We start from the raw sequence: 27,331 nt of genomic DNA, 5'->3' as shown, positions 1-27,331 counted from the left end.
GAGTTACAGACAGAAGAACAGGAAGTGAGGATTTCTCAGAAGAAATGAGGACATTTAAAAGCAAAATCAAAGGATGAGGTAAGTAAAGGAGAACTGCACTAGGATAAAGGAAGCAATTTAGGGAAAAAAATTGTACCTATACAACCCCTTTAAAGCTCAAATCAAATTTGGTAAGTTATGAAAAATTACATTGGCTAGCATCAGTTAAAATAAAAAAGTAGCTCTAGCACCAGTACTCATACCACCAGTGCTGTTTCCTGCAGATTATCTGATCCAGTGCCAATGGTGAGAACCTAATTCCTGTGAGCCTAGTGTTTGATAGACTTCCCAACTCACAGAAGAATTCTGCAGAGATTGGACCCATGTTATTACATGCCAACATTTGGGATCCACTCTCAATCTGAGGAAAAGTGGATATACGTGACCTGTGACATCACTGAAGACACCTAAAAGAAGGTATGTATACAAAATTGTTCTAAAAGCGGAATAGTATTATGAAAGAAGATGGACATTCATTTTAAATAATTAACCAGTTACATTATGAGTGGACCAAACATACACAACAAAACATAAGAGATATCTTTAAGTACAACTTTTATTAAAGAACTGCTAAAGTACTGGCTGTTCAGTACATCATATTTCATTACCAAAATTATTGACAAATATACAAAATGTGGTTTACTTTTCTGGGATTCCACAATTGTTCATCAAGTACAGGGCCGTCCAACTGGTAAGCTGAAAGCAGCCCTCCAAAGCTCTTTGGAGCTCCCAGTTTCCCTGAAAAAATTTGCTTGATTACATATTCATTTAATTCATTAGTAACAGGCCCACAAAAACATACTAATTACAGAAATGTGGGCTCCTTTATGGTCATACTTGGACAGCTCTGATGTAAACATTTCTTCGGTTAAATAACATAAAGAAAGCCGTTTAAAATGCTGGTAGTGTACATACACCTTAAAGATGAACGTCGGCCATGTTAAAATTATGGATCTTGTTTTTAATGTTTTACTTTGTTTTATTGGTGAAGCAGAGATGATGCAATACAAAGTTCTCCAGCACACAACACACATCATTGTGTGTATTCTTCCTTCATTGCTACATAGAGCAGGAACACAGAAAAAAATCTCCCTTGCAAGAAGAGAATGTAAACGGAAACAAGATAAGATTTTCTTCTATGTTTATACCTGCTCAGCTATGATATGAACAGAAAGAGTGGCCACACACAGGAACCCAAAAAATCAACTCTTTTCAAATGTCCATGTGGGTGCATGGTGATGTCATGAGGGTTATTTTCCGCAGAAAATAACATTTTATTGGGTTTGTGTTAGAAACTAATGGTTCCTATTGGGGTCCTCTTAGATTATGTATTTGGCTTTCATGTATAAAATGTAATAACAACATTTGGCACATGGCAGTGACACAGGATGTGCAAGCACAAACAGTTTGACATTTTTTTTTTATCTCAGCAAGTGCCACCATAAAGTTGAAAAGGAAAAAATTCCATAAAACTGAAAAAAAAAAAATGTTAGTATTATTATGTTTGATCGGATACTACATAAGATTCCAGTGCTTATACAGAAATGAATATGAGATCAAACTGGTCATAGAAATAGATTAAACAGTGTTATTATTTTTGTTTTTACACATATTTGACATTTCCAGTATTGAGCATTTATAAATTAAGAATAAAACAATATTTTCCTTTGCTTATTTGCCATTTCACGTATTTGATAGCAAGTGTAAATGTTGATGTCGTATAAAAATATATGCCATAACGCTCCAGGATGTAAAAGTCCTTTGAATTCAAGAAATATTTAATCTTCCATGGATGATAAACATTATCCAGTATGTTTTTGTACATGTAGACCAAATAAAGCTGATCCAGAGCAAGGTTAGGCAATCATAAGCTATCATCCATGTTTAGTGACTCCACCATTTATGGTTTTCCATTTATGTAACGTTCAATTGAAATCCCAAAGTAAATGGATCCAGATTAAGTGGGGCTCAATGCCCTGCATAAAATGACTCAAATCTCCTTTTTACCATCACAAAGATGAAGTGCTATCCTTGGTTCCATACATCTCAGCAAGCTTTTTGAACCGTGGACCCCAGTCAGTAAGATAATCATAGCTCTGATCAGAGTCTGTACTTAAAGACTGTAGTGAGCTTAGTGACTGAGCCACTGAGCCATCTCCCTCGAACATATAAGTTTGAAGAGAGTCAAAAGGTGGAGCACAAATGTCTGTGTCTGCTTCATACAACTTAGCCAACATATAGCTGTGAACATTGTTGTCCACCATACAGGTCTGAGGCACATAACGGGACAAGCTTTCAATCTCTGGTTGCATGTCCTGCCTATTTTTTCCAACATGGACCTCCCTTGGATTCCAGAAAGCTGTAATGTCAAATGCCTCTGTGTCTTCTTCTCCTCCCCCTTCATCATCATATCTTACAATGTTTTCATGGACATTGTCTTCTTCATCAATAGTGTACGGTTGTTTTCTGTGTCTTCTCATTGATAAAATAAGAAGCACCAACACTGCAACAGAACAATAGCCTCATAAGTAATAGGTTATTTAAGTAAGAACCATTCACAACAATTTTCAAATTCAGCTTTCTTTTCAAACCACAGCATACTTTCACAATCTATATTATTTGTAAATGAAGCTCAACCGACGCTCCATAAGGAGGGAAGTTATGTACTGAAGGGGGTGTCTCCTCTAAGTTAATTTTTAGCGGTAGAAACTAGACATGTGCATTAGTTTTCGTCCAAATTCATTTTCGTCTGAATTTCGGGTATTTTCGTTATCGTTTCAACAAACAAAAATGAACGTGCAGAATCCGAAATCCCAAAGATCCGACATAAAAAATGCTTTAGTTTAGTTTTCGTTGCTACAACAGTTCACAACATGATGCTGACAATAGCAATCCATGTCTATCAAACCTGCGGTAACTCTTAGTTCAAGATTATTCTACATAGAGAGGAAAGATTCAACATTATAGAGACAGTGTTGGAGTAGACCATTCGACATTAAGATTCGACGAAGCAGCGAAAAACATACAAGCGTTGAATCTGTCATTGAATGCTTATGGTGTCTGTCGAAAGTTCTAAGGAGATTCGACAATCGTACATTTCCGGTCAAATGGTCAGCCCATAGGCTATAGAAGAATTCGAATGTTGGTTGACTTGTAACAATAATTTCTAAATATAATTATTACTAGTGTCATACAACATTAGAATTCTTCTATAGCTTGTCGAACATTCGACCGGAAATGTATGATTTCAGCGTCGTACAGTTTAGCTGCTCCGTCGAATCTTCTTAGAACAAATGCATTTTTTAACGAAACAAAATAAATAAAAACTAATACCGGGAGTAACTAAATAAATGTATTTCTTGGACAAAAACGAAATTTTGAAACAAAATATTTCAGTGTGCACATGTCTAGTAGAAACAATGGGCCAGATTCACATACCTTTGCAGCGGCGTAACGTATCGTCTATACGTTACACCGCCGCAAGTTTTCAGCGCAAGTGCCTGATTCACCAAGCACTTGCGTGTAAACTTACGGCGGTGTAACGTAAAGGCGTCCGGCGCAAGCCCGCCTAATTCAAATGGGGCGTGTACCATTTAAATTAGGCGCGCTCCCGCGCCGGACGTACTGCGCATGCTCAGTTTTGAAATTCCCGCCGTGCTTTGCGCAAAGTGACGTAATTTTTTTGAACGGCGACGTGGGTAACGTACTTTCGTATTCCCCGACGTCTTAAGCAAAAAAAAAAATTTTTAATTCGGCCCGGGAACGACGGCCATACTTTAACATGGCTCTAAAGTTAAGCCATGTTAAAGCAGGCTTACCTTTGCGACGAGAAAAAATTACTAGCGACGACGTAACGAACGCGAAAACCTTCGTGGATCGCCGTAAAACCTCATTTGCATACCCGACGCTGGAAAACGACGCAAACTCCACCCATCGGCGGCCGGAGTATTGCATCCTAAGATCCGACGGTGTAAGTCAATTACACCTGTCGGATCTTAGGAAAATCTATGCGTAACTGATTCTATAAATCAGTCGCATAGATACACTCAGAGATACGACGGCGTATCAGGAGATACGCCGTCGTATCTCTTCTGTGAATCTGGCCCAATGTGGGTTGACAATGCTGACCTCTAGTTCTGAAAATGTTTGTTGCTGTAATTGTGATTTCCTGGCTTCACTGGCCCAGGCTAAGTGTGCTGATTAAGAGTTCTAATTTCACTTTGACTTCATTTTTCTTTTGTTCAGTGCCTCAATATCTACTGACACAAGACAACTAGCATTTTTTTAAAAAAGGTCAGCAATTGCAACCCATATTTCCCTGATTACTGGTTTGCTTTAAAGTTTTTGGTTTTAAGTACACTTTAACTTTGTTTGAGGAATAAAACAAACAGTGCTTTTCTAGTGCAGCAGTGTTTTACACAACTACTGTATATATTTAATCATATTTCATTACTGGGTAATTAATCATTAATGGGACTATTTCAGACATTACTAATCATTAATGGGTAATGCAGGAAGGTGGTTTGCAACCATAAGTGGGCAGATCATTGCTGATTGACAGAGAGTATTCTAAAAGTCTGTGATTATACTACCATGTCATTATTTGGAACTCTTCACAGAGATACAGTGTGTATGCTTCCCTCTTGGGGAGACAGCAGAGATGTGATACATTCATTACTTTCAAAACAACTGAATATTTGCTGTTTGGGCCTCTGTTATCTTGAGGGTCCTGTCACTTTGTTCACATAGAACTAAAACTAAAATCAGCTTCAAACTAAGGAACGGGGTTTCTGCAGGAAATGCTGTTGTTATTTCACTGCTGATGTGCAATTGACAGTTGGATTTAATTGTTCTGATTAAAGTTACATGCTGGACTAATGGGTTTTATTAGGGGGAGCCTTATTTTAGGAGGCATATAATGTAAAGTATATTTTGCAGAACATACAACTAAGGATGGCAAACAGCTAATGTAGTGGGGGACCCTTTAACAACTTAAGCCCCGGACCATTATGCAGGTAAAGGACCTGGCCCCTTTTTGCGATTCAGCACTGCGTCGCTTTAACTGAAAATTGCGTGGTCGTGCGACGTGGCTTCCAAACAAAATTGGCGTCCTATTTTTCCCACAAATAGAGCTTTCTTTTGGTGGTATTTGGTCACCTCTGCGGTTTTTATTTTTTGCGCTATAAACAAAAATAGAGCGACAATTTTGAAAAAAATTCAATATTTTTGCTATAATAAATATCCCCAAAAAATATCTAAAAAACTTTTTTTTCCTCAGTTTAGGCTGATACATATTTTTGGTAAAAAAAACCGCAATAAGCATTTATTGATTGGTTTGCGTAAAAGTTATAGCGTTTACAAAATAGGGGATAGTATTATGGCATTTTTTTAAATAATTTTTTTACTAGTAATGGCAGCGATTTTTGTGACTGCGGCTATATGGCGGACACATCGGACACTTTTGACACATTTTTGGGACCATTGTCATTTTCACAGCGACAATGGCAGTGAATGGGTTAACCACTAGGGGGCGCTAAAGGGCTTAAGTGTGTGTCCTATTGTGTGTTTCTTACTGTAGGGGGTGTGGCTGGACGTGTGACGTCCGTGATCGTCGTTCCCTATGACAGAGAAGAATGGGGAAGGTTTGTTTACACTCACCTCTCCCCGTTCTTCAGCTCCTCTGACCCGATCGTGGGACACCGGTGGGCGATCGGGTCCGCGGGTTCCGTGGGCGTGGTCACAGAGATTCGGATCGGGCCACGAGCGTACCGCCAGTGGCGCACGTGCGACCCACAGCTGGGCACTTAAAGGGCAATGTACCTGTACCTGCTTGTGCCCAGCCATGCCATTCTGCCAACGTATATAGGCGTTAGGCGGTCCTTAAGTGGTTAACGTATGAACAGATTGAAGGGAAACCTGTAATGTTAATGTAGCTATGTAGGTAGAAATACTGGACTGGGGGTTGTGGGCTCATATGAGAAGTTCATTGGCACATATGGAAGTGTAGAATGAACCTTGAGGAATATTGGAATGTTTGTCAAGCTCATTTGCAGGCAAATTATTGCAATCTTTGATGAGGGATTAGAATTAGAGTTGACTGTATGCTCTTTGCTCTAATATTTTTCTATTTCTATATGTTCTTTTTATAATAAAGTTAGGCCTCTCATATAGGGCCTGATATTTGCAAGTGGTTCAAGCACTTGGAAAATGGATGGGTTCGTTTCCAAAAAATAATAAGAGCTTAGTCTTAACAAGTTGGAAATGTCTGTGATCACTCCTTTATGGTTCAACTTTTGTTTATAGAAAGCATAAAGCGGCCTTTCTTGTAGTTGCATCATCACCCCCCAAGACAGGATGTCAACATGTGTTTCAATTTAGTGTAATATTTATGTTATTGCATCATCTTACCTAATAACACAAATATGCAAGCAAGAATTGCAATTAATGCCCCTCTGCTGAGGCTTATGGGTAATGTATATGGTTCAGCGCTGCAGGACATTATGTCACCATCTTCATCACAGCTGCAAACTTGTATTGTTAGAGTACCAGTACTGCTCAACATGGGCCTCCCATTGTCTAGTACTAAGACGGGGATGTAAAACATGTTCTGTTCAGACTGTTTGAAGCCAGATTTCCTGGTTAAGATCCAAGCAGTGTTATCTGTGTAGATAAAAATACACATTTATTAGCAGTTGAAACTTAGTTATTATATAATGCTTAATTACAAAGAAACACTAGTTAACTTTTTTACTAAAGTTATAACACAAATGAATAACAATTACTATATTGGGAATGACCTCTTAAACCACAGGTGTCAAACACAAGGCCCGGGGGCCGAATCTGGCCCTCCAGGCCAATTTATGTGGCCCTCGCACCTCTCCTGCAACTACAGGAGAGCTCCAACCCTCCTCTGGTCCTCCTCCAGACCCCTACTTTCTGCTTTCAAGCAATGCATCCAGCTTCTTCCCAGCAGCAGCATAAGGAAAGGGGGTGCACTGTGATGTAAGGGAGATTTGGGGACTCAACTTCTGATGGTGGGGTGGCTCTTGACATCTAATGTAAGGGGAGGGGATGCGCTGGACATCTAATCTTACAGACACAACCGGCCCTTTTGAGGGCAATCATAATGCTGATGCGGTCCATGATGAAATTGAGTTTGACACCCCTGTCTTAAACCAAGGCTAAACCCTTCTTTCCTCTAAAGACAGTGCCACTTTTGCCTCTAGATCTGCATTTTACATGATTTCGTACATGGGATCATCCATTTAAGGGCTTTAAAGTTCAGCTGAGAGCTCAATTAAGCACACTGGAATCTGTGCCAGTAATCACATGCTTTGGGACATGCCATATATTTATATATATATATATATATATATATATATATATATATATATATATATATATATATATATATATATATATATATATATATATATATATATATATATATATATATATATATATATATATATATATATATATATATATATATATATATATAATGTGCATGTACTAGTAGGAAAAATGTAAATACTGCCAAAAACAACATCGGTTTGTTTGATCATGGATTCTATGTAATTGTTGTACATTTAAAACTTGAGCTTTCTTTTGGGAAATCATTAAAGCTGCGTTTCAGCTATCATTTGCATTGCATACTTACATTGGTCTACATTGGCACAATGTAAGTTTGCATTACTCATACTTGAATGAATGAGGTGGAGAGGAGGGGCAGTGACATCAAGATCCTAATGGCTTCCAATCATGCTTTGCATACATTAAAATATACAGTACAAGATGTTCTATGCACCTGTAGTCTGTGTGCAGTGGAGAAGCCACTTGCATAGAACCTGAGCAGGACCAGGAACATCACAGCTATCACTCTAGTAGTACTGACTACTACAGTGATTTCTGGCTTCCCAAGCTGTCCATCAGGTATGTATAATGCATACTTAAGCCCTGTACACCTGATCAAACCCGGTCAAACCGATCGTGTGTTGACCCCATCATCTTGTTTTCCATCGGTGCAAAAAAATAGAACATGTTTTACATTTTTCCTATGGATAAAAAAACGATAGAAAAAAAATGATCGTCTTTGTGGAAGTCCATCGGTAAAAAATCCACACATGCTCAGAATCAAGTCGACGCATGCTCGAAAGCATTGAACTTAATTTTTCTCAGCACGTAGTAGTGTTTTACGTCACCGCGTTTGGACACGGTCGGATTTTTGACTGATTGGTGTGTAGGCAAGACTGATGAAAGTCAGCTTCATTGGATATCCAACGAAAAAAGGTTGAGGGGATCAAACTTTTCTCATTAAGGTCTCCAACATCAATAAAAATCTGATGTAAGTTCCAACCCTTGACCAATCAACCTAAAATGTAAAAACGCTATTTCAAGTTGGACTTAGTACAATGCAGTCTAATGCAAATGTGTTGGTTTTATAATCATAATAAGTACAATCCTACAAATAAATCCAGTTATCAATATAGATACCTTGGTTATCCCTTAATGTAAAATTTGGGTTGTTGGCTCCCTCTGGAGGCAGGCTGTAGGATATATGTTGGCCTTCTGGAGGATCATCTTGGTCTATTGCACTCAAAGTCTGAATCAGCTGAAATGCAAATGAAGAATAGAACAGGTGAAATTACTGATAACTGAACTCTATTAAATGCCTTTGTTATAGAAGCTTAAGCTGTTTGAAGTATATAATACATAACAGACAGTCACAATTCGAAGAAAAATTAACTGTCAATTTCACATTTCAGTAAAACGTTGGAAGGTCATAGGGAAACATTAACATTACATTCGAGCAACTCAATTAAAGCTTCAAATTTATGGGAGTTTATAAATCATTTATTCTACCACTGATGAAGGGTTGCTTCATTTAGAAATCCATGGGATTCTAACATAAGAGAAACAAGGCTTAATTTATAAAAGGCGCAGTGCAATATATGATCTTTTTAATGTTTGTCCTTACTGCTGGTGATTTTTATTGTAATCAAACTTCACTGAAATTTTTATTGTAATCAAATATGTTTCCATTGAACTTTTTTGCCTTTTATCTTCTTTTCATGTTTGTTTCAATGCTATTGTCTTTGGCAAAGGTGCCTTTGGGTAATGCAGCAAAAGAGCATATGGGTGGTTAGACTGCGACTAAAAAACATTCCTATGGCTACATTTTAAACATTTTTGTATTCTTTTTCACATAGAAAAAACTTTACAAACTTTTTAGAAACATTTTTAAAATCAAAAGCCATTATAAAGTTCACATAAATACATTCATACATAAAACATGTACAATAATATAGAAATAAATGTGTGGGCACACAGTTAGGTCCATCCTCTAAATCACACATCCAAAGTGTGTCTCTTTATACCATGGTACCTTCTTTTTTTTTTCTTAACCTCAATAGGGGAAATAGAAACCTCTCGGAGACATAGTGATCAAAGCGGCCGCCCAACCCCCTCCCCCCTGTATATATACACACATACATCATACACACATACACATGTACACACATATACATATATATACATACATACATATAATTTAAAAAAAAAGAAAACCCCCAACACCCCACCTCCCAAAAAAAAGGTGAACAGAGGGAACGAGAGAGAGAGGGGATCATATCCGGAAACATACTTTCATGTAAATCCACACATGATCACCCCCCTTACACCCAGCCCATTACCCTATATGTATACCTATATATCTCTTGTCTGCAAACCAAGAGAGAAAGAAAAAAGGGGAGTTTACCCCTCTTAGCGTGTATCCCATGATTATCTCAGTGCCCATATGTGTATCCTTACTTTTAGAGAAGTGAAATGGGAGATCCTGCATCCTCCCCCATATCGCTTCATATTGTGTGAAAGAGAGAAAAAAAAGGGGGGGGGCGAAGCTCAGTGGGGTAGAAAATCCGCCACCTAGGCGCCAGCCTTTATGTACTCTCCTCGCTCCCCATAATCTCCAAATAGGTCGGGGACTGCTTAAAATTCATCCATTTCCCCCATGTACCCCGAAATCTTGTCTCCGCATCCTCTTGAAAACGTATTAATTCCTCCATTACCCTTGTTTTATATACCTCCCTAAACCATTCCTTTATCCTTGGTAGTTCCTTCATTCTCCAATATTTCGGGATTAATGCTTTCGCTGCATTCAATAAAAACGGGGTAAGAGCTGCTCTATATTTTTTCCTCTGACGTTCCATTGCATGGAATAAGCATTTCCAAGGGTCTAGTTCTATCTCCTTCCCTTCTATCTGTTTCATCAGACCTAGTACTTCCACCCAATATGTTTGAATCAATTTACATTGCCACCATATATGGGCATGGTTTCCTTCTTGCCCGCATTCCCTCCAGCACAGGGGTGATGTATCATGGTTTATTTTATACATTTTAGTGGGGACATAGTACCACTTGGTCAATAATTTATAGTTCATTTCTTTCACCCTTGTATCCTTTGAGGTAGAATGTACATAGTCCATAACCCTCTTCTTTAACCTCTCTGGGACTGTTTGGTTTAATTCTATCTCCCATTTTTCCAAGGGATGCATTGACCCATCATCCATGGAGGTTATCAACAGCCTATATATTTTAGAGATCGTCCCTTTTCTACTTATCCCACCCTGATCTATTAATCTCTCCCATGGATTTAACCTTTCAGCACATTCCTATGGCTAAAGCACACAATACAGAATGCTAAACATTAATAAGATTATTATCTATGACTAGGATCTTTAACATTCTGTCTGTATTGGGATATTATGTGTGCTTATAGAAAAATACTTCTGTTGATGACTGTGACAGATTTACCAGGGACATCACCAGACCCTCTTATGTCTAAAATCATCCTATGTCCACTAGGGGCATAGGATGACTGAGGAATGATATCTTGGACTACCTGAGATGGGATTATTATGTAATTATTATCCACAATATATTCCAGGATATCTGTAAAGAACTATTTACTGTTTGTTGATTCTAAACTCAACGGGTTAATTGTAAGAGTGACTCATTCATACTGTTGGGACACATACTGTTAGATGCTAATGCCATCACCTCCAGCCATTTGTCGGTTTTCCTTGCTCTTTTGTGAAGATGTCCTGTGTTTACACTATGATAATGTGTATTGTATAGCAGGTGAGCGGAGACGTGACATCTACTCTGAAAGGTCATATCTGAGTCACCTAGTCTGGGTAAATGATTAGTTAATTAGCTCATGTTAATTTATGTTCTGGTTACCTCCTCTTTAAACTGTATATAAGGTTGCATTATTGGTTCTAATAAACACTCCGGGCCAGATCCACATAGATCGGCACCGGCACAGCGTATCAGAGATACGCTACGCCGACGTAACTTACTTGGCTTTGTTTCAAATCCTCAAAGATTTTGCGCTGTAAGTTACGGCGGCATAGCGTATCTCTAGCGGCGGAATTCAAATCAGCGATTAGGGGGCGTGATTAATTTAAATGAAGCGTGTCCCCGCGCCGAATGAACTGCGCATGCTCCGTTTCAAAATTTCCCGCCATGCTTTGCGTGAAATGACGTCGCAAAATACCAGCTTTAACTATACGCCAGAAAAAGCCAACTACAGACGCCATAAAAAAATGCGCCGGCCGCTCGTACGTTCGTGGATCGGCGGAAATAGCTAATTTGCATACCCAACGCGGAAAACGACGTGAACGCCACCCAGCGGGCACCGAAGTATTGCATCTTAGATCCGAAAGGCGTACGAGGACGTATACCTGTGGGATCTAACCCAGATGCCGTCGTATCTTGGTTTGAGGATTCAAACCAAAGATACGACGCGGGTAATTTGAAAGTACGCCGGCGTATCAGTAGATACACCGGCGTACTCTCACTGTGGATCTGGCCCTCCATGTTTAGCACACAAACAAGTCTCGTCTCGTTGTGTGTTGAGAGCAGCTGGAATATCTGATATCCATATCTAGACTGATAGGACGCGGTATATGACGCAAACACTGAAGCGGAGTGTAGGACGTTTCGTTACAATGACATCTAGTGAATCTATATTCAGAGTAGTTTCACACTTATTACTTTATAGCTAATGCTGTTAATTGTAATTTAGGAAACAGTAGAATTAATTATTTGAAAAATACAAAAAGAATATTAATTCACCGACAGACTTAAAAAAGCTTAGTAAATCTTAATAAAGAGAGTGAATCTCCTGAACAAGGACAGAAATAAAAAACCTGGCAGTGGTTTGGCTCCTTATCACTCTTGCTTTAGTTATACTTTAAGTTGTACTTTAAGTTTCTTTCGCAGCTAGTAAATAATTCTGCTCACACTTGGTATGTATGCATATTCTATTACTTCTTCTTGTCATTTTTGAATGAAATAATGAATCAGTAGCCAATTACAAACTATTACACACTCTTAATCTAGAAAAAAAAAATATTGCCCAAAAAGTGTGGGACCCATGGATTTAGAATTGTCTTGGGGGAATTCTCATTGACTCTGTATGAACAATCTAATTCACTGAAGCATACATGTGGGGTGGTTTATCCTGTGTGTGGAAGCCCAGCCTGGCCATAATCTTGAGTCTTAAATAGATTGTTTTATTCATTAGCATGTTTTTTTATTTTCTTGTCAACACTTATTTGATGTCAAAGTATTTGCCCTTTCTCAAAATGCACTTTCTGTGCTACACTCTCCAGTGCAAAGGACCCTTGGGAGTGGAGATATACTTTTTGGGTATGCCTACTTTTTCATCAACTTTACTAAGGTGCATATTTTTATGTACATATGAGTTGAGTATATCCTTAACCGATTAACCTCAACCACTTTTTGTTTTAAAGCTAAAGTGTTTGTACTGTACTGTTATAAAGTAAGCATACCCTTATGGAACAACAAATGTGAAATTTGACAGTGAATTGTATTTTGTATTAGTTGCTTAGTAAAGGGGGATTGGCATTTTAGAATGACCAAATTATTTGATTTTTAGGTAAATATATCAGTGTAAATATTGGCAAGCCCAAGGTGGGCACAATAATCTGGCCAAAGTAGAATTGCAGTCAAACAGCTAAATACGCAGATTAAATAAATGTAAGTTGATTGCATTACTCTACAAAGTATTTTTGATTCTGTCCAATCATGCTAATAATACACTCACTTCACTAGTTACACTCACTAGTCAGTAAGATTCTGTTCTGCTACTTCCTGGGTCAACTTTACTGTCATGGGACAGCTTACTGCTTATTGTACAGAGTTTATGATGCTGATTAACTGTCAAATGAGACAGAAGAAAGGTGATGAACGGCATTGCTGAACTAGCAGGGAATTGCCAAACCAAAAAATAAGTATATCACCCATTTAACTGTGTAATGTGAAGAATACGTGTAAATAATATTATATATACATAATTATTTAGAAAAAGAGCAAACTGCAAACTTGTATGTATTTCAACTCTGTATTTAGTGGTTTGTCCAGCATTTCCTTTTACTTCTTTGATGACCAGCTCGTTATTGAGTTTTGATATGGTAAATCCCTTACACCCAATACAGATTCATTTTTAAATTGCAGCAGATTTATTGATGTATAAAAAATGTATCTATTCAGGAAGGTTTAGAGCTGGTAACGAGATTTACAGACAATCTGCCATTGGGGAACAGAACAGCAAGTTATCTTTTGCAGTGTAACAATTTAGGGTACATATATGATTATTTAACAAAGTTTTATGAAACATCATAAATTACTAAAGGACTAATAATTGTTTTCACTTTTATTGCTTTACTGTATGCAAGTTAAATGGCATGCTATCTAGGTATCCACCTATCCACTCTTTTTCCACTATAATACAAGACCCTGCAAAAATCATCTCTATAGTTTGGAATTACATTGTAGGTTGTTACTAGGCTGCTTTAGTAACCTGTTACATAGTATATACATAATAGTAAAAATTCTATGAGTTGAATATGCTGATTATATGCATACCTTCTCGTATACATATGGGCTTGTATACAAGTACTGCTTGGATGCACATATACTGTAGCTGTGTACTACTGCTGCATATTTCAGCCTGTCATTCATTTTGATAGGCTTCTGACAATGGACTGTACCTGCCAACCCTGAACCCAGCCCCCCACATTTCCCGAGTGCTGAAATATATCATTTTTTTTTTTTTTTACCCTGTGTCCGTTTGCATAAGCCTTTAACCACTTAAACCCTGAAAGATTTGGCCCCTTAATGACCAGGCCATTTTTTGCAATACGGCACTGTCGCTTTAACTGATAATTGCGCGGTCGTGCGACGTTGTACAAAAACAAAATTGATGTCCTTTTTTTGCACTATAAACAAGAGAAGAGCGACAATTTTGAAAAAATATATATTTTTTACTTTTTGCTATAATAAATATCCCCCCAAATTTAAAAGAAAAACAAAACAAATTTCCTCCTCAGTTTAGGGCGATATGTATTCTTCATATTTTTGGTAAAAAAACCCAGCCGAGCTGCAGTTCTGTGTGTCCATTCAGACACAGAGCTTTCATTCGGCCCACCCTCTCTCTACCCTGATTGACTAACTGACAATCAGGAGGGAGAGTCTTGAATGGCCAAGGGATTTGTGGACATCGTGGACAGAGAGGGGTCAGGTAAGTATTAGGGAGAGCTAAAAGGGGCTGCTACACACAGAAGGCTTTTTAGCTTAATGCATAGAATGCATTAAGCTAAAAAACCTTCTGCCTTTACAACTCTTAATAATTGTCAGTGGGAAAAGTACAAGTGAAAATTCTCAAACATGAAAGGAGAAACTTGCCTAATATATAATAGAATACAAATCATATACTGGGGAAGTAAGGATTAATCATAATCACTGTCTCAGCCCATCAATTCCATCAGTTTATCCAGGAAGTGTTAATAAGAACATAACGTGCTTCTTTATATTGATCTGTAAAAAACACCTGAAGCAACTACAAGACAAACAAGGTAGTAACGGGTCTGTTATAATCAATACTGATTGTGTACAAGCTACCCCTTCTATTTTAAGCAAGGCCTGAGTTGACGGCTGTGGAAAAAGATCATATTAGCAAAAAAGGTATTAAACTTACAAGATTTTTATTAATGGCAAAATTCTAAAAAATAACTTACAGGCTACCATTTTTAACTGACGACCTCAACTATTGCAGAAATACATTTTCACAGGGCCAAAACTACCAATATTACCCAATGAAAATTGAAGCTGAACTGTCACTGATAGGATCTAACCAAAACAGTCATTGGATAGTTTATTGGAAGAAACAGCAGCTTAAATTGGTCCATGCATTAAAATGAAAGGTCCTGTTATTTCCTTTTACTCTAAAACCACCCCCCCCCCCAGCAAAAAAATAAAACAAAGGCTAGTTTAAACCTAAAAATGTACACATATAAAAAAAAATTAGAAGCAGAATGTGGAAAATACTCAAATGAAACCCAGACTTCTTGCATGCTCGCCTAAGTCAAGATAATGTCGCTCATCTTGCTCTCAGGATCTTGGGGAGATTGAGGAACCCAAATATTGCTAGAATGTGCTCCAATACAGATCAATTCCAAAGGTTTTGTAATAGATACCTAACTGGATAAAGCGTGACTCTTTCATATCTGCTGCTTTCAGATTAGCTTTAAGAATGCAACAATATAGGAAGTGGATAATAGCTGTTTTACTTTGAGTAATATCCCAAGAATTTTTACTTGCTTTGGTCCATAAAGTTTGTAGTGAGCTTTTTTCAACATCAACTGATAATGATAAAAAAAACATTCTTACCTGTCCAGCTTTTGCATTTTCACACATAAAAGTTTCATAGAATTTGGTGAATACTGGAGCATTATCATTGACATCTAGTACTTTTATTGTAACCGGAACACTTCCAATCTGTGCTGGATTATCTGAAAGATTGAAATAAATCAGAATGTAAATTATGTCCTTAGCTATGTGCAATAAATGCAAGTAAATCGCAGATTTGTAATGTAAATTACAATTTAAATGTTACAAAAAAAATCTCCTAAAAAATGTCATGGTGGGTTTCTTGGACAAATTACAAGGTATGTGTAGCGCCCTGCTACTTTCATAGCTGGTGCTGCCTTAAATTTAGAGGGTGGTCAGAGATTTAGTTGCCTCTGGCCGTGTTATTTTTGCCAAATTTGGGCCTCTGTTCCAGCTATGGCTGTACTGTGAGTAACCACTATTGTTGTCTGGGGTGTTGGTACCACCCCAGGCCAAGGGTGGCAGCAGTCGAGTCAGGGCGTATTGGGTGTTTTTCCTCGGCAGACAATTAGTGAGGGTTGATCGCCCCGCTGTGCATTCTGGGGGAGAGTACTTAAGGGACAGACGTCATTGGTTTGCAGTCGTCGATCGCTGGACTGTCGTCCCACCACCCCGTGTGTGGCCCTCATGGCCGGGGGTGCGTGTTAAAGTGTTCCTGGCTCCGGGACCATGTTGGTCCAGGGTTGTGATCTTCCGTGTAGGCCTGATAGTCAGACTGGGTCTATAGTTGCCGAGTGGTCCTGTGCTGTCCGTCCTGAGGGAGGAAGCCGCCCAATGAAGAACCTGTCTGGGGGAGTACCGAGCACGAGGCTGGTATCTCAGGAGAGACCTTAGACTTCATCGAAGGACGTACGCTTGCTGAGAGGCTGAATGATGGTCACCTGTCGGTTCTGAATTCACTAAAGTTTACTCGAGATCTGGGTGCTTAATCCTGGGTGCTTAATCCTGTGTTAAGAAGGATTCTGGACCGAATACATCTCCACCTTTGGGAAGGTCTGTGGCAGAGACTTTGCTAAAGTTTACGTGTGACACCCTGGCTGCTAGGCTGGTGAGAGAGGCCTATCCGGGTGCACAATACCCACTCTGGCTAGAGTGGCGACGAAAGTTTTATCGCTGAAAGCAGGAATGTTTCCGAACAAAGTTATACACCTAAACCTACTACCTAGTATCCTTTCCACCTCTTCAACTACTACTGGTTTTATTATTTTACCCCGTTTGGGTAATAAAGCACAGAAAAAGACACCTAAAGTGTGGACATTGCAGTTCTTCTCAGCTCTCATGATATACCCTAGACGGCGAAGGAATAGAGGTAACATGCCAATCAAAACTAACCAGCAGCTCCTTCGGGGGGAGTGCTACATATGGATAACATAAAAAAGGAGTGATTATTGCAAAATGGACTGTTTAATATTTGCAGAGACATTTGGCGTGGGTTTTTGCTGTTATTCATTTGGTTCGTTTTAAAGGGGCACAAACATTTTCATTGCATGACATTTTATGTGTGATAACATTGTTGTTGTTGGCATCATTTTTATAGTCATTACAGCTTTTAAAATAAAATATTGATATTTTAACTCAAGGTTTAGGGTTAGCTTTAGGAATTCCATTCCATTCCATGGGCAGCACAGTGGCTAAGTGGTTAGCACTTCCAACTGGAAGCACTAGGGTCGTTGGTTCGAATTCCAACCAGCCTGACGTTTGCTTGTTCTCCCTGTGCCAACATGGGTTTCCTCTGGGTACTCCGGTTTCCTTCCACACTACAAAGACATGCTCATAGTTGGTAGTTAGTTTAGTTGGCTTCTGTCTAAATTGGCCTTAGTAAGTATATATATATGAATGTGAGTTAGGGAACTCATGTTGTAAGCTCCTTAAGAGCAGGGGTTGATGTGCAGGTACAATATATATGTAAAGTGCTGTGTAAATTGATGGTGCTATACAAGTATTGTGATGGACTGTGTTAGATATGAAATAAAATGAATATTTTATTGTGTTATGATTAGAACCACTGAAATGAAGTGTATATTTTCCTTGGGATGATTCTTCAGATTTTGTCCTAAAGTTATGAATCCAGCATTATACAAGAACAGATCCTGCTATCCTCCATTACATGTGTGTCTCTATTCACTCCCCTGCATTCCTGGACTTTTCAAAGGAAATACCCTTCCCCCCCATGCTCCTGTCTTTACAGACCCCAAAAGAAATTCTATGTAAACTGGTCTGCTTTACTGAGAGAACGTTTATGTCACGTGGATTTTCAAGAGGAAGTTGGCCATTTCCTGTCTTCCCCTCCTCCACACTCAGAGAAACGTTGAAGGAAATCCTTGCTTTGGGATTATTGAAGGAACTTTGAATAGTGTAAAAAGAGACTGAATGGGAGTAATCAGTGGAGGGTGATTGGGAGGGATTGATGGGTGTGTATTTCATTCTTTTACTACATTCTCTGTGTGTGCATCTGTCTGTTCTTTCTGCTCTCATTTCTCTACTGCATCTCCTGTGTCTGTCTGCTTTGTGCTTCAGCTCCAGCCCAACAGAAGCTGTGTGTGAGTGTGTGTGAGTGTGTCTCTGTTTGTTTTTGCTTATTTTAACAGATCATACCAGTGGATCACTGCAAGCCATCCCTGTCTTGAGGCAGGAAAAGATCTAAATCAGTATCTGTACTAAATTATATGATAGGTCTAAATTTAAATGGATCTTTCGTTTTTTGGGGCCCCCAGGTGCATTTGTCATAATGTGAAAATATGCACAGAATTTTTGCTCATTACTTGTACTCCCAAAATGCCTTCCTGCAACATGGCTTCTGTGCTCCTTCTTGTCTCTTCATTGTTGCTTCTACCATCTAATGGTCTTCTTCAGAGTCAAAAGTCTATTCTCTTCTTATTGGCCAGCTAAAGATGATGTAATGTCAACACATGTGCATGGAAGTTACTTCCTCCCTGCATCTGTGAAATGCCAGTACCGTACACTGCGCTGAGCATACAGTGTGCAATTAGGAAAACATTTTTACCAGACGGGGAATAGCTTTTAATGCAGAGGCGACTTATGAAGTCGTTTCATCTTCAACCTACTTGCTAACAAATTTTTGTAAAAAACGTAACTAACTTTCAGGTTAAAGGTCAATACGTGGGTCATACCTTTGTGGGTGTGATGAGCGTATAACACATGAAATAAAATTACTTTAGAAAGAAATTCATGTGCTGAGATTTCTGGTGCCAAAAGTTCAGAGCTAAACACAACCAGACAAGGTTTTGAGAATCTGAAAATTAATGTTCCATAAAATGTAGCAAAATAAAACACAACTTCAGCCAAAACAGTTTTTAGTTTATTATACACTTGGAAAGAGTAAAAAGCATTTTGCACATAAAATACTTACTCATCTCCATTGCTAAAATTGTGATATTATGCCATGCCAGTTCTTCCCTATCCAAAGGCCTTGCTGTCATCAATGCTCCTGTAGTAATGTCAACATAGAAATATCTCCCAGGATCACTGTTTCTGTCAATAGAATATCTGGAAAAATTATTAAAATCTGTTATATATAGTCCACATTTTTTAATTTAAGCTTATAAGAGACAATTTTTTTTTTCTTTTTAATGAAAAATATTACAATAACTTCCCATATAATTTCCCAATGATAACAATAATTTTGAAAGCTGAGTTCCAGACAGATGCAAAGACTTAAATAAATTCAGCTTGTATCAAAAAATAAATACAAATGCATGATTTTAATTGCAGGTAGTGCAAGTACCTGAAATTGACTTGATATCAAAATCTGTAATAGGGGGTCAGCACAAGGAGAAGATCATTTGTGCTGCAGTGCTCATAAGGTACATGCTCTTATGAGAAGAGAGCAGAATGAAGAGAGATGAGCACCCCCATTTCATATTTCTACTTTTACTGACACGGGCTGGTGGAGAGAGAAGACCTGTCAGGCCTCGTACACACGACCGGGCTTCTCGGCAAAAAACAGCAAGAAAACTGCTTCTTGCCGAGATTCCCGTTCGTGTGGCCAGAATCTCGACTAGAAAAAAAGAGAACCTGCTCTCTTTTTTTCTCGTCGAGATTCTTGTCAGCCTGTTTCCCGACGAGAAACCTGAGAGTGTGTATACTTGTCGCCGTGGAAACCCGCGCATGCTCGAAATGACTTTGACACATGCGCGGTAGCTTCCACGGCATAGGTAGGGTGAAGCAAGATGGTGGCGACAGCATCGAATGTGACGAGCGCATGCTCGTCATACGCGATGACATCACTGCGTTTTTTCCTTTCAAGAGAACGATGGTTCTTTTGAAATGAAAGTCAGTACACTCCGGCGGCAAGAGTTTCTTGCCAAGAATCTCATCAGGGAAAACGACGGGTTTTTCCTGACGTGATTCTCGGACGTGTGTACGAGGCCTAAGGCCGCGTACACACGGTCAGACAAAACCGATGAGAATGGATCGAGATTCAGTTTCATCGGTCCAAACCGACCATGTGTATAGCCCATCGGTCTGTTGTCCTTCGGTCCAAAATTTTAAAACATGCTTTAAAATCGAACCGATGGCCCGCTGCCCGATCGGTCCAAACCGATGGTTAGTACAGAAAGCATCGGTTCAAACCCGCGCATGCTCAGAATCAAGTCGACGCATGCTTGGAAGCATTGAACTTAGTTTTATTCAGCACGTCGTGTGTTTGACGCCACCGCGTTCTGACCCGATCGGTTTTTGGAACGATGGTGTGTACGCACATCAGACCATCAGGCCACTTCAGCGATGAACCGATGGAAATGCCCCGTCGGACCATTCGCATCAGTTTGGAACGACCGTGTGTACGTGGCCTAAGTGTCCCTTAACTAAAGCAAAGAAACGCAGGTATTTTGCCCCGCTAGACAAGGCTGTGCTGTATGGCGGTGCAGTGTAGGTCATAGAAATAGATGAACAGAAATACAAATCTTTTGGCATGTAAAAGAGCTCCCTTATATGTATTTCATCTGTGAATTTTACTGTCTGGAGTTCAACTTCACAGAAATGTATTGTCCAGCCAAAGTTGCCAGCGATTGAGTCACGGAAGATGCCAGCAGGTGGGCAGGGTGCTCTGGGACGCCGCATTGCTAGAGCCAAGGTGAATAAAGTTCTGCTTTTAAAATACATGTTTTACTACGGCAAACAGTTATTTTCCAATCTTATCAACTGACTTATATGGTACTTCTGCTTTGCTTTATTTGAAATGACAAGAAAGTGGTTATTAAGCTCCTCCAATTCGTGAACACTAAATGATCCATGTACTGTACTGCAGGTCTAAGATAAATTGTACAGGGACTTACACTTGTAAATAATTTTTTTCAGCGCATTCTAATTTCATGATATTTGAAGGTCACCCTAGTATTGCGATTATGGTTATTATGCTATAGAGCTGTAGAAGCAATACATTTCTTATGAATTCCTAATTTTTCTCTCTTAATAACCAGACCTTGAATTTAGATTATTTTTCTTCTGCAAACCACAGAAGAATCATCATTATATTCTAATGAAATATTAAACTTACCAGTGAAGGAATGCAACGTTCACAGTCCAAGACACATAGGCTGTTTCACAACTGTAATTAACTATTGCTTTTTAATAAGCTGTGTATTTCTATTAATTAAAGCTACTCCTGTGTATTGTGGATAGGTGATCTGGTAGATTGCTATATGGCTGACTGATCTTGGGGAAAGAACTGATCACCAAGATTGCATTTGGCAATTGATCAGTACTTTACTGTTGTGTTAACACTTATACCAGAGATGTCTGCCTACCACCTAAGTATGCATTTTAACTTGAGAGTGCAAGTCTATACACAAGGAAACGGCATGCAAAAATTATTAGCACAGAGTTATATGCAGCTGAAGTTATATGCAAATATTGATAAATGCTGTAAAATTCACATGTTGAACTTTTTTGTTTTGGGTGGTTTCAATAAATAGTAGGAAGCATTGTGAGGCAGAAGAAACATAGCCAAGCTTGACTTTTACTGGTGGCAAGGTTGATATCTGATATACTGTAACATGACATGCATTTCTCAAAGAAGGTCATTTCCACTTAGGTCCTTTTCTCTTAAACAGTAGTTCACACCAGAGAGTTGATTAAGAGTCAAGATTCTGATCTCCAGGGCTTGATTTAATAAACTGGAGCGTGCAAACTCTGGTGCCTCTCTGCATAAAAACCAATCAGCTTCCAGATTTTTTCATCAAAGCTTAATTGAACAAGCTGAAGCTAGAAACCTATTGGCTACCATGTACAGGTGTGCCAGATTTTGCACTCTCCAGTTTTAGTAAATCAACCCCTAGAGATAAGAATCATGACTATTTGCTGCTTTGTTACATACGCATTTACACAAATGCCTTGGTTGATCACCAGTGACTGCAACACCCATAATGCTTCTCAAAACATGTGACCAGTTATTAACTTCTCGTGTTTTACTATGCAATATTGCAGACATTGCTCTAAAGAAAAAAAAGGTGTGAACAGTATTTTATTAAAACAAAGGCCTGTGGCCTTTGCAGACACATTGTAGATAAAATGTCACCCAGTGTGGGGTTACATCCACTTTAAGGGTTTATTCACACTATATGCAGTGACTGGCGTTTTTCTGCATCACCATTCAATGCAAGCACACATAGAAAAGGATTTGCTGTAAAGGAGGCAGCTCCCCACTTTTTTTTTTTCGCTCACTTTTTTGGGCAAGAAAATCTGCTCTTTCAATTGATGAGCATTAGTTCCCAGGTTCCTCAACAGATGGTGTTGCCGGTTTAGAATGTTGGATGGAAGAACCAGGCAACTTCAAGATTAAAAAATCACCCTGCTTTATAAAAATATATATTTCGTTATGCTAACAGTGCTGAATCACACTAAAAAAAAGTACAGTTTTTTATTTGCTAGCAGTTATTAAACTGGAGATGCTTCCTTATTACTACAAGCCCTTCAATTGTTTCCGTTGTCCTTGTTCAAAATTCAATGCTGGTGTGATGTGATGTGCTGAAAGGGGCTGCATTTTTTTGCTGTGAATTTGGATAGTGCTGCACTGGAGAGAGCTGTGTGTAGTGTAACTTTGTGCAAGTCCATTAAAGTAAAAACATGTAAACAGTGTGATATGCTGAATCAGAGCTTTGCATCACCACCCATCAAAAAAAACACCAGCCCGCATGCTAAAATAGAAAGTTTTAGAATGCAGCTAGTGTGAACATGCCCTAAGTGTAAGATGTATCTTTACCTATAGGGTACCCCCAAGTAGATAATTACCAATCATTAGATATGGTGGCTGTATTTGTTTTATTTTATTTTTAAGCTTTTTTTTCCTCTGTTTTCACCTGATGATCTATCCAATAACACACCTCCTGTATTAGAGTGTCCTCACTCTAAATAAAGGAGCAGTGGGGGGGGGGGGGGGGGCAGCCTTGGACACCAACAGTGTCAGTTTTGGGGGAGGGGAGTGTTAGATGTACTAGCATATTTAAATACACTAACAAATGGAAGCTGGACGCCAGCTAATACTTTATAATCTACAAAGATATAAAAGACTGCACTGTCTGCTGTTCAACCCCAACATTAAAGTGAAGGTACAGTAATATAGTGAAACAATGTTGTTACAATAGTATCAATGTTACATAATAATAAATTGATACATGAAAAAATCAACAAAGAAAAATAGTCCTAAACAAAATTCCAAAAATGTATGGTGCACTCTAATAAATGTTGATAGTGGCACACTCAAGTGTTTTAATGTCCAAATAACATTACAAACTATGGTACAGTATTGGAAACGATGGATTGATCTCAATCAAGTGTTGCAAACTTGCAACATTCCCACGTGCAAAAGAAAAATAGAAAAATAGCCTCTTACCAGAAAATCATGATCTCCAAATTATGGAAAACCAGGAAAAGCATAAAACACATAGGGCTCACTTCAGATAATATATTCCTTTTTAGCAGCGGTCCATCCCGGATCTGATGTTATGTGGTATAGCCTCCACCCAGGAAAACCTAAACGTACACACTCCAAGTCAGCTGTGTTTTTACTGCTTGTTTTTATCCTTTCTCTTTTTAGTGTAATACTTTTCATCATTCAATAAATATCATTACATATTGCATGATGAGCCTTCTCTTTTCTCCGATGCATGAGCTTTACCACGATGCATGTGTGAGGAACACGGCTGACTTGGAGTGTGTATGTTCAAGTTTTCCTGGGTAGAGGCTGGATGGCTATATCCCATAACGTCAGATCCGGGATGGACTGCTGATGAAAAGGAATTCGTTATCTGAAGGGAGCCCTATGTGTTCTATGCTTTTCATGATCTCTTACAATTTGGAGATCATACGTTTCTGGTAAGAGGCTATTTCAATTTTTCTTGCACGTGGGAAAATTGTAACACTTGAGCCCAATCCATCATATCCAATACTGCACCATAGTTTAGAACTTTATTTAGGTATTAAAACACTTGAGTGTGTCACTCACCAACCAACATTTTTTAGAATGCACCATATATTTTGGACTTTTGTTTAGGACTAATAATATTGTATGTACACTGGTTGTTACTATGTAACATTGATACTACCCAACATTGTTTCACTATATCACCTTCACTTTAATTATGGGGTTGAACAGCAGAAAGCACAGTCTTTTTATTTTTCATTTGTTTCTTTATTCGGAAATGGAGTCTGCTTTATAATTATAATTTCATTCACTAATATTTTTTTACTTGTTTAAATACTTTATAGTCAGCTACAGCAGTTTTTTTTCTTTTGGGATAAAGGTATTACATTAAAGTGGTAGTAAACTCTGTACTACCACTTTAACCTACAGGTAAGCCTATAATAAGGTAGGTGACTGCAGCGGCGCGTGCGCAGCGGGGATCCTCGGCTAAAGTGCCGGCAGCCCCCGGACCTTGCCGGAGTAACGACATCGCCGCACCAGCCAATCACAGCGCTGGAGCGGCGATACCCGGAAGACACGCCGAGGAAAGATGACATCTCCCTCGGCGTGGACCAGGTAAGTTCCTCTCACCTCGTTCCAAGGTAAGTATTTCATAATCAGCTAGTATGCTATGCATACTAGCTGGTAATGGCTTTTGCTTTTCAGGTTTAAAAAAAATAAATAAATGACGGCGGGTATACAACCGCTTTAATAAATAAAAACTGATCACTGTAAGCTGCCCTGTCAGTGTTAATTGATATGTCTCATCCAGGTAACTGCAAGAGAGCTTTCTGCTGAAAAACAGACTTACTGGATGGATCACCAGATGAAAATCGAAGAAGGCAAGCACAAAAAAAGAAAACGAATGCAGCAATCACATCTAAGAATTGGTACGCTACAATATAATAAATGTTTGCTTTTGGGTTAAATACTGCTTTAAAAGAGAAATATGGGTTTTAGTTTTTTATTCATACTTACCTTGGTAGATGGAGCATCAGACCGATGCTGCAGCTGTACCCTGGCGTCTCTGCACTGAGAACCGAGCCACCGAACATCGCCGATGGCTCAGTTCTGACTCCTCCCCGAGCGGAGAGATGCTGCCTGTCCATCAGCATCTCTCTTTTCTGCTTCTCCACGCTCATCGGAGCGCTGAGCTGTGGAGGGGCAGGGAGCGGCCCTCTCAGCGGCTCGCTTAGACTGCCATCAATCAAGGCAGCTGGTGGAACCAGACTTGGGAAGTCGGGATGATGCGCTGCCTCGACTGATGGCAATGACGTCATCGGAGAGCGGACTTCAGACCGATCTCCGCTGAAAACGGGTCACAGGAGTGCAAAACGAATTGCACCCCTGGGACCCAGAGGAGAAGCCCAGCCTAAAAAGCTCAGGCTGGACTTCTCCTTTAACTATTGCAAATGTTTATTTGGATAAATAATCAATAAAGCAGATTTTGACAGAATAAGAACCCCGGTTGGATTTTATTGCTGTCTGTATGTCTGGCGGAGAGATTTCCTCTCACTTCCTATCCAAGATGGGATTCATTTGTAAGGAGGGATAAAACCTTGGTTAAATTCTAACATTCTATAGTTAGTTAATATTACCTGTTTATTTATGGCATGAAACCTACAAAATCATGCACACTCCCCACACAATTAATTATACAGTTTACAAAGGGAACAGACATTATAACGCAAGTAGGGTCCTATTCTTCTATGTAATCAATATGCTATTAGGTGTACACAGCAATATCATAACAGTGTGTAAAAATAATCAATGTTCCAAGCCAATCAATACTTTTCTATTAATACATACAATGCACGAAACCCATAAGAAATGTAATAAATCAAAAGTGCACTTAGTTACCCACCTGACTGAGTTGTTTGTTGCATCTGGGTCCTTTGCAGCAACGATTTTTATTGTAGTCCCGATATCAACATTTTCTGAGACTTCTACAAAATAATGACGTGACTCAAACACTGGTGGTTCATCAACATCTTCTATAGTAATGTGTACAGTGGTGGTATCACGAAATGGTCCTAAGTTAAAAAAGCGCACTTCAACGTGTGGGTTGGAACCTTCAATCTTTAGTGTGTAGCTTTTCTTGCTTTCAAAGTCTAGCGGCTGAAAAGCAAATTTACATTGTAAATATTACAGTTTTTTAGAAAATGAATTAAAAGATGCTATTGAGAAACATTTGTTCATTCAAATAATTAGGTGCTACACACAACACACAACAAGCTTAAATAAGATGAAGTTAGGTCTGGTGTATAAGAATGCCCCAGTCTCTAGGTACCAGTGGCGGCTGGTGAAGTTTTAGGATGGGGGGGTGCAAGACCCCACCCCTCCACAATTGGCCCCTCCCACTTCTCGTAAACCACACCCCTTATATAATCCACCTAAGTTTCTTAAAGGGGCCACTGAAAAAAAAAAATATATATATATATTTTTTTGTGCCTACAGGATGGGGGGCGGCGCCCGGGCACCCCCTATGGGCGGGACACCACTGCTAGGTACTAAACATTGAGTGGCATGCATTTTAGGTGTAAATATTCCCCAGTGCCTACAGTTTAATTAACAAGTCGCATGCAAGTTTAGGTATAAATTTGTATCAGTGTCTAGGTTTCATTATGTAATGCTGTACACCTTCAGATCTATGTGGTTTATTGTTATTTGTTCTCGTGACGTGGAACTGAACTCATAAAGTAAAGATTTGGTATGTTATAAGGAACATCTGAAAATGTTAATTGAGCCTAAGAAGTACTCTGACAAATGTAGCTTTTATTTGGAATTTCTCCTGAAAAATAGCAGTACACTTCCTGGTATGTAAGGGTGCCTGGGCACAGCCTACAGCAGGGATCCTCAAACGACGGCCCTCCAGCTGTTGTGGAACTACACATCCCATGAGGCATTGTAAAACGCTGTCATTCACAGACATGACTAGGCATGATGGGAATTGTAGTTCCTGAACAACTGGAGGGCCATAGTTTGAAGACCCATGGCCTACAGCCTCATAGGTGTATATCTGCAGTGTGAGATCTAAGACATGAATGGCTCTGAAGGCTAGTTGTAAGAAACTTGGAATGAGATTTGGCTATAACACCACTGTACTGCTCACCG

The 27,331-nt window shown here is 39.1% G+C and overlaps 1 protein-coding gene across 2 annotated transcripts in view; it reads right to left on the bottom strand.

Moving 5' to 3' along the window:
* Positions 1-577: 577 nt before the first annotated feature.
* CDH20 (cadherin 20) overlaps positions 578-27,331 on the bottom strand; it is a 496,072-nt gene continuing 469,318 nt past the window's right edge. For both annotated transcript variants that reach the window (XM_040353580.1, XM_040353581.1), the window contains 6 exons: positions 26,082-26,335; positions 19,166-19,302; positions 15,796-15,917; positions 8,533-8,650; positions 6,448-6,699; positions 578-2,542 (listed from right to left, as the gene is read on the bottom strand). In XM_040353580.1, the coding sequence (XP_040209514.1) occupies positions 2,049-2,542; positions 6,448-6,699; positions 8,533-8,650; positions 15,796-15,917; positions 19,166-19,302; positions 26,082-26,335 (1,377 nt within the window). In that variant the 3' untranslated portion in view covers positions 578-2,048. The remainder of the gene's footprint in view (positions 2,543-6,447; positions 6,700-8,532; positions 8,651-15,795; positions 15,918-19,165; positions 19,303-26,081; positions 26,336-27,331) is intronic.

This window comes from Rana temporaria, chromosome 5, assembly GCF_905171775.1.
Source record: "Rana temporaria chromosome 5, aRanTem1.1, whole genome shotgun sequence".
Lineage (NCBI taxonomy): Eukaryota > Metazoa > Chordata > Amphibia > Anura > Ranidae > Rana > Rana temporaria.
This window is presented reverse-complemented; position numbering and strand designations above follow the sequence as displayed.